General features: G+C 45.2%; 1 protein-coding gene across 1 annotated transcript; it reads right to left on the bottom strand.

Annotated features, from left to right (window-relative positions):
• Positions 1-281: 281 nt before the first annotated feature.
• LOC104615603 lies at positions 282-3,416 on the bottom strand. Its single transcript, XM_010284356.1, has 3 exons — positions 3,202-3,416; positions 1,861-2,081; positions 282-742 (listed from the first exon to the last, which is right to left on the bottom strand). Exons 1-3 carry the CDS (start codon positions 3,378-3,380, stop codon positions 516-518), a joined length of 627 nt encoding a protein of 208 aa, XP_010282658.1. The 5' UTR covers positions 3,381-3,416; the 3' UTR covers positions 282-515.
• Positions 3,417-7,666: the final 4,250 nt, after the last annotated feature.

The following is a 7,666-nucleotide window of genomic DNA, read 5'->3' as shown; positions in this document are numbered from 1 at the left end:
GCTCTTACGCCCAACTCAGGGGCTCCACCAATTGTAAAAGCAAGAACTAACCGGTGCCAGATTCAGGTCTCAAAATACAAACCATTTTAGACACGGGGAGCGAAAGGCGGGGGGGGCTGGTTCATAGGAAAACTTCTAAGCATTATTGTAGCATAAATAATATGGCATCTTTCACCTCAAATAGCCTAACACTTCATAAAGTGATATGAGCTTCACTGGTTGCTGAAACACAGCTATTTCTGAAGTGGAACCTGATATCTTCTCTCTTTTTTTTTTTTTTTACCAGCAGAGAGCAATGTTTTAAGGTGGAGAGTGAAGGATACAGCATATGACCAATCATAAGTATAATCTAGGAGGGCTTAGCAAAACAGAAGGATCAAGTAAAATCTACTTTTGGTAATAACATGCATTCCAGTGTATCATAAACTTGCATCCTTAGTTTACAAATGCAATTCATTTAGGAGATACAGGAAACTCAAATAACATTTTGTCCTCTCTCTTTCAGCAATACTCTTTTACAGCTCTTTGGCAGCAGATGCTCTGGTTCCTTTCCTCTCTTCGTTTAGCTTAATGTCCAAGTCCCGGAGCTGGCTGAGGAACCCTGAATTTGGGCAGATGTCTCTGTGGGCACTCACTGTTTTCAGAGCATCCACGAGTGTCATGTTTTCATGGATCATTAAAAAGGCAAGCACTAAAGACGCAGAGCGGCTCACCCCCATCGCACAATGAACAAACACCTTACCTGCCGAAAAAAAAGAGGCACAGCAAGGTGAGTGGGCTTTAGCATTTCTAAAGTGAGAAAGATTAGGGAGGACAAAAACTACTAGAAACAAGTTGGGAAAACCACGGTGACAATTAGTGGATACTCATGTTTTCGGGAATGGTTAAGAACATGCCATACGTCTCAGGCAAGGTGGTATTTCATACTGACCTCATGCATCTAACTGAGGCCTCAGATTAAAATAGTTGAAATTTTCTGTGGAAGGAGAAGCTTTCTGTGACTAAACTTGTTAGTACAGTTTTCGGGGGGGGAAAAAAAATTTTTGGCAGAAAATTTTGGCCGAGCCCTGACTGTGATCACTGACAAGTCCCATAAACTCTGTAGGATAGTCTGCCTGTAAAAATGGACTCATAATTTACTGTATCTCAGCAGCCCAGTGTGAGCTATAACTGGGGATTTAATAAAGCACTCCAGTGAAAGCAGCAGATCTCGCAGACAGTCCGAGTCGGAGCAAACTCTGGAACAAATGGAAATTATGATAACTAGGCCATAATCCAAACTCTGCTGACAAAAATTCAGCAGGCTGTGGGTCAGCCTCGTAGTTTTTGACTTAGTTCATTAACTTCTGCTGCTTCTCTAGCTTAATAGACAGTCTGAAGAAAGCTCCAACTCTGTGAAGCACTTAAGCATGCGAAGCATTTAAGCCAGCGCTGAAGGGCCGCTGCTCCCAGCTGAGCGCACGCGGGGTAGGACCGCCGGGCTGGCGCCCGTGCCGGTGTGCGAGGGGTGTGAGGTGCGCGTGGAGGCACATGGATCCTGCCAGTTCCTGCAGGACGGACCCACAGTGCCATAGCCTCTGCCCTTCCCTCTCGCTCTGCTCCTGGAGTTGGCCCTTCCTCCCACCACGCTGGGCTTGGGGCAGCCAGCCCTCCCCAGCTCCCGGGGACCTGGCCACGGCCACCTTCCCCGCAGCGCATGGCGAAGGTGCCCTTCTCCCATCCTCCGTGCGGCAGTTCTGATTGTGCCTTCTCGAGCCGCGTGCGGAACCTGAGCTTTGCTGGCTGCCCTTTACTGCAAGGAGAAGCCATTTGGCTCGTGTTGAAACTTCCTCCCAAAGCTTCTCTTTGCCTCCCTCTTACCTCCTGAAGTGTTTAAGGCTTTGCCTATGAAATTGGCAGCATCGTAGAAGAAGATACTTAAATCGAAGGAAGGATCGTCAAATGCTTCTACTCCGTAGTACTCTATTTGCAGATCTTCGTAATATTTGGCTCCTGTGTTGATGCTATATGGCCCATCTGCTGCATTAAGGATATGAGTAATGTTGAGGCTTTGAAGAGTAGTTTTGCTCCTAGCAGCCCACCTGTTGAAAGACATGAAGGGCTCATTGGCAACACTCCTAAAATTCTGCTAACATAGCATGGTTTAAAGTTAGCACCTGGTCCCACTAGGGAAGGATGCAGGAACTGCATTTCCTTACAGAGCAGCAAATTTTGAGAAGCCCACAGTGCTTTGCGCATGAAAAATGTGATACGGTGTTCTGGAGAGCAACAAGAACACAGACTTGCCAGTGGGATACCGTTAGATAAGCAAATGCCTCCCAGCAGCTAATCCCTGGGAACATGGCTTGCTATATAAAGTGGTCAAGATTTTCCTTTAAATAGTTGTCTAGCAAGTTCTAGAGTTAAGCTCTCGTTCGTAGTGTGCATGGGTGACAAGGGAGAGAACCCACACAGATGCAGCGGCACCTCGTTCCTGGTTCGGACGTGAAGCGGCAGCATCATGCTCACCAGCCAAGTTCTCCCCGCTTCCCACCATAAACTGGGACTGAAGTTGTTCCACAAAACTATGATCCTTAACTGATGTATTCACGAGGAGGAGGAGTTGGGAAAAATGAGCTGATGAGCTATGTAATCTGCAGTAATCCAAACAGAAGGAAATGGCAGTAAATAGAAACCGTCACAAGAATAAGGTGTTTGCATGAAAATTCCTGTTTGATATTTTCAGTTTTACAGTCTTTGAAAGGAAGTTTGGATTTGGACTGGCAAAATCGCTGTTGTATAATTCATTTGGGTCCTCCTCCACATGGCTCTTGATCCTACTACTCATATTGTGAGTGTGAGGGCTACTGTGCTCTTGTCTGCTGCCTTAGAGCACAGTTTCCAGGGCAGGTAACACATCTCAGAGTTGGCACCAATTTGGGATGGGTTCTTTAAGGACTTTTGTCTAGAAAACAAATAATTCTTACCCTGCCAAACCCACCGTGGTTCATAGAATATAGAAAACCCAACTCAGACACACTATGAGTAAGTCACCATTTTGTGTGTCATCTTTTTCACAACAACCAAACTCCTTATCAGTTTTGGAAGCCTGTATCGCAAAATTATTCCTGCAGACCCAAAGGTGCTCCCCAGTGTGCTGCACCCCTTCCGTCTCCTCCTAGGGACATATAGCAGCTTAATGATAGGACCATAAGTTCTTACGCATCTCCCAGGTAAATATTTGGCCAGACTTGGTCCACGTGATTATCGGACCCTCCTCTGAACCAACAGAGCTGCTGGAGGTCTGACAGCGCTGGTGTTTCATAGGAAGCTCTGCTGCCTGCACTGCTAGTCGGAGGTGAAGAGTCTCTGGTGTGAGGCATCTTGCTCCTCTCTTGCATGCAGTTGGGCTAGATCAGAGACAGCTTTTCTGAAATGAATTAAGAGGAAATTTTCATACAGAAATAATATTCCCTAGAAAGTAGTCCTGTTCATTACCCTCCAAATAGCATTACATTATTATAACTAGTGTGTGCAGCAGGGCTTGCAGGTGTTGCTAAAAGCATCCAGAGAGCAGGACTGACTCTGTGGTAGGACTCTGCAGGCATGTAATTCATCCCCTGAGAAAGCAGCAGCATAAGACGATATGATTTAATTTCTTGTCAAGTAATGCCGTTGAAAAAGAACATCCTGTGCCACCCGAATTCAGCACTGGCTGAACCTCGTAGGTGCAGGTATTATTTCTGTTACTATAGCACTGATGAGCATAAGCAGGAAAGCTCCACTACTTTGTGGTGGAGAGTTACCAAAGTGTTTGAGCGCACTTAATTCTGGTTAGCTAAAACTGGAGGTTTTTGAAAGAATGAATCATTGGACTGACTTATACTTACAAAGCTTCTAGGGCCAAGGTGGGAATCTTAGGATGTGTATGCAAGACGTATATTCATGTGGTGTATGTGTATGCATATATAAAATGTATGTACGTACAATTTTCTTTCATTTATAGGGATGTAAAGACATGTATACACATAAATATATATACATACACGTATACATATGAATGGATTTTCACATGCTTTTATACATATCTATATATATGTCTGTACACATATAAATAGAAATGGAGAGAACTTGAACTAGTTTTTTCTCTCTCTCAGGTGAATACCCCTGAACACTCAGCTATGCTGGTGTACTTGCATCTGTCTGTCTCAGTCTCTCCTCTGGGAGCTGTTCCACTTTGTATAAATAACGTGATAGCTATTTGCCTCCAGAAAGATGCTGTTTCTCTCTTCTGAGGGGTAGGGTACTTACCTGGGATGTGAGAAAAAAGAGCATCTGAATTTTGGGAAATTATAGAGCTGAAAGTTCTGGCTTTGTTGCCATGTTGAGAATCCAGCCTGGGACTGTTTTTCTCCCTCACAGATCATGCAGTGGAATGTGGGCATGCCTTTTGCAATGTTGTTTGCTGCTTTAGACCCAGGAAGCTCAGGCCAGCCAGGCCAGCCTGAAGCAGAGCTCAGTCAAGAGCAAGAGTTCAAAGACATCCGAGCAGTCTCTTTTCTGAGACTTTAGGAGCATTTCTCCTGCCCGGATCTCATCCTGAATTGCTGTTCTCAGCTCCAGAGAACATTAATGGGCTTGCTTTGGTTGCCTGTTGGTATTAAAGACGTAATCAACATGGGAGCCACACTAGACCTCTTCCCACAGTGGGGTGGCTGGTGTTTATTCTGATGTGGCATCAGCTTTCACTCTAATGCCGGAATGCCTAAATCTAGAGTTATGGTTTATTTTCTCAGCAATTCTAGAAAACAAGTGCAGATGGGACCTTTGAAAGTCATCTGGTCTGCTCCCTTCCCCACAGCAGCAGCAGCCAGATGGATGTTGCTCCTAAAGCAACAACAACAACTTTGTCCAAACATCCAAGTACGTTATTTCTAACAGTGTAGGCTGATTCGGGGAATAAGCGGTAAGCAAGGGAGAATATATTGTTGCTTATGGAAAAAGAAGTAGAGATGATGCAAGGCATATTATTGAACATACAACATATATTTCTGTGACCTCAGCCTAAATTTGCTTCCCTTGCCCCCTTCTGCCTTGTCCTCCCCACAAATGTTAAGAGCAGTTACAGCTTTTTGTATGTTCCAATAAAGAAGTCTCCCTAGGGTAACTACTTAGTAAGCAAAATATGAAAAGCACAATAAAAATGATGGGAGAGATGGAAAAAAAGCCGACTGGTTTTACTTTTAGTGATGAAGGAAAAGAACTGCAGGGAAGTAGAAAGGAATATAGGGATAAAAGCCTAGGAATTTTTTAGGGCAGATAACAGAACACCAAGAGCTTTGGTAAAGGAGTATGTTGTGCAATCCCAGCACAGATTAGCATGAAGAATAGCACAGAAAAAGGTATTGTGCATTGCCCTACAAGTTTTACTGCCTTGCAAAAGTCATGCACTGTGCTCAAGAGCTACTGCCAACATTGTCATCATGACCTGTTTGTACTTTCACCGACACAGAACGTTAAGCTGAAGCAGTAAAAGGAAATCAAGGAAAACATCATACAAGTTCTACATCAGGAGATTCATAAGACCACAGGCTCATTTTCAAGGAGCATGGCTGACTCTCAATCGCCGCAGATGTTGAAATGCTTTTGTGGAGGTAAGCAGATGGGTACTAAACTTTCAGTTCTCCTAGCCCCCATGCTTTAAACTTCTGTTGTAGCCTGTCAGCTAGTTACAGTAGTGGAGTTGATTGGCAGAGAGAGGGAGAGAGACGATTAGCAGAGAGAATTACACTGCGAGGCCTCTTGTTCAAGACCTGACTCTGAGGAGGTTCTCCAAGAATTGAGTTGTTTTGGTGCCGGTGAAATTTAGCAGGCGACTCCAGCCTTTGCAGCCAGGGAGGTGCTTTGCAACAGAGGTCCCTTTCATGCAGCAATCCTCTTTCCAAAAAGTGCGTCAGCATCGTTTGCTTCACATGGCTAACGCCAGACAAGTGAGCGCCGTGTGTCAACACGAAGCGTAGCTCCTCCCGAGCTCACAGCTCCGTCCCGTGCGGCGCTGGCCTTGATGCTGAATTGCTCTGCAGGGCTTTCTGGGTAAGCTTGGAAATAGCTATACCAGATGATTAGACTAATGAGGAAAGTAATATGAATGTTTTAATTGATGGCCAGGGACTCTGCTGAGGGTTTCCCCCCCACTACCCCTTCTGCTTTAAGATACCGCAAAGCTAGCAAAAGCGCTGCCGCTGATTACATTTCTCCGAGCTTCTCCCTCTGGGTGGCTCCCAGAAGCTGCTCTAGTTGGAAACAGCCAGTGACTGCAGGAGGGCAGGAGCACCTGTAACTGGGGGACAAAAATTCTGTCTTACAAGGTCACTAACGTTTTCTGCAGAGATCTAGACCATGCAAGTTGGATAGGATTACTTTCCTTTTAAAGTGTAGCCTGGAAGTACCTAAAGACCATCTCATTAGACTGTTTCTGTCTATCTCTTTCTCTCCCTTTCTTTTTTTTCCCTGGTTGCAAACAAAACAACAGCAACAAAAAAAAGCCTCCTACCAGTAGGAGACCTGTCTGAGACTGGGTAGAGATTTTAAGGGCAATCCAGGTGTATTAACCTCCTCGCTTCCCCAGGAGAATGGAAGGTAGCACACCCTTTAAAACTGTTTTGTCATTAAGCATCAGTTCCCAGACACCCAGCACACCCCGAATGGCCAGGGCCTGAGCCGCGGGGGCTCGGATCTCCCCGGCGAGCACAAGAGCCGCCCCAGAGGCAGAGGCTGCAGGTGGCTGTGGGGCCGGCGTCGCCGAGCTGCGGGCAGTGCCCGGCGAGGGCTGCGGGTGACTCCCCAGGCGGTTTGCGCGCAGCTGGGTGCAGCTCTCGAGGGACTTGGTCATTCCAGGACCTCGTCTACAACAACCTAGCTGAGCTTTGTAGCTCCCTGATATTATCCAGCCACTTGAGTACTACAGCCTGCAAGGCTTTTTTTTTTCCTTTTTCTTTTTCTACACTGGAAACAATTGCTGTTTTCTACTGAAGTTTTTTCTGGCAAAGAAAAGAAAAAACACATAATCCCCACTGAGTTGAATTGGCTAAAGCATTTAACAGATTTGTGTTGCATTTGCAGATTCCAGTCAAAGACAACTCAGCAAAGAAAACTCTGGAAAAAATGCAAACAGTCCAGTATGGTAGATTTAAAACAGTTAATTTTGTTATTTCAAAAAAAAATTACCATTTCCAGTTTTCTATTCAAAGTTACTTTTGGTTTGGAATTTTACTTTAGCATTGCATAAAATCTTTTAAAATATGAAAAGAAGATAATTGGCTTGCTCCTGATTGAGAAAAACATGTTTTGTTTAACTAAAACTAAACAGAAACTAACAGAGTGGTCACTGACTCACCTAGCCCTCATTTTCACTCCTGCAACAGGGCGAAAGCCTCTTGCCATTTTGCCATGGTTGTTACCTTGTCTCCTAAAGACCGAACTGAGCTGCAGAGAGATTAAATGACTGTCTGCAGTGCCAAGAGGCGTCTGTGGCAGGGCATTAGTTGGGCCCCAGGTCATCTTTCCTCTATCCTTTTTGCTAGCCCCTTCCTAGCTGGCGCGGCTCTCTTGTGGTTATGACGGTAGCCCAGATGGGGACAGGTGTCTTTCAATAAGTCTTACATGAGATTATTGATAGCCTCAGGTA

Source organism: Phaethon lepturus, unplaced genomic scaffold (assembly GCF_000687285.1).
Source record: "Phaethon lepturus isolate BGI_N335 unplaced genomic scaffold, ASM68728v1 Scaffold25160, whole genome shotgun sequence".
NCBI lineage: Eukaryota > Metazoa > Chordata > Aves > Phaethontiformes > Phaethontidae > Phaethon > Phaethon lepturus.
Note: the sequence above shows the minus strand (reverse complement) of the source record. Positions and strands in the feature narration are given on the sequence as shown.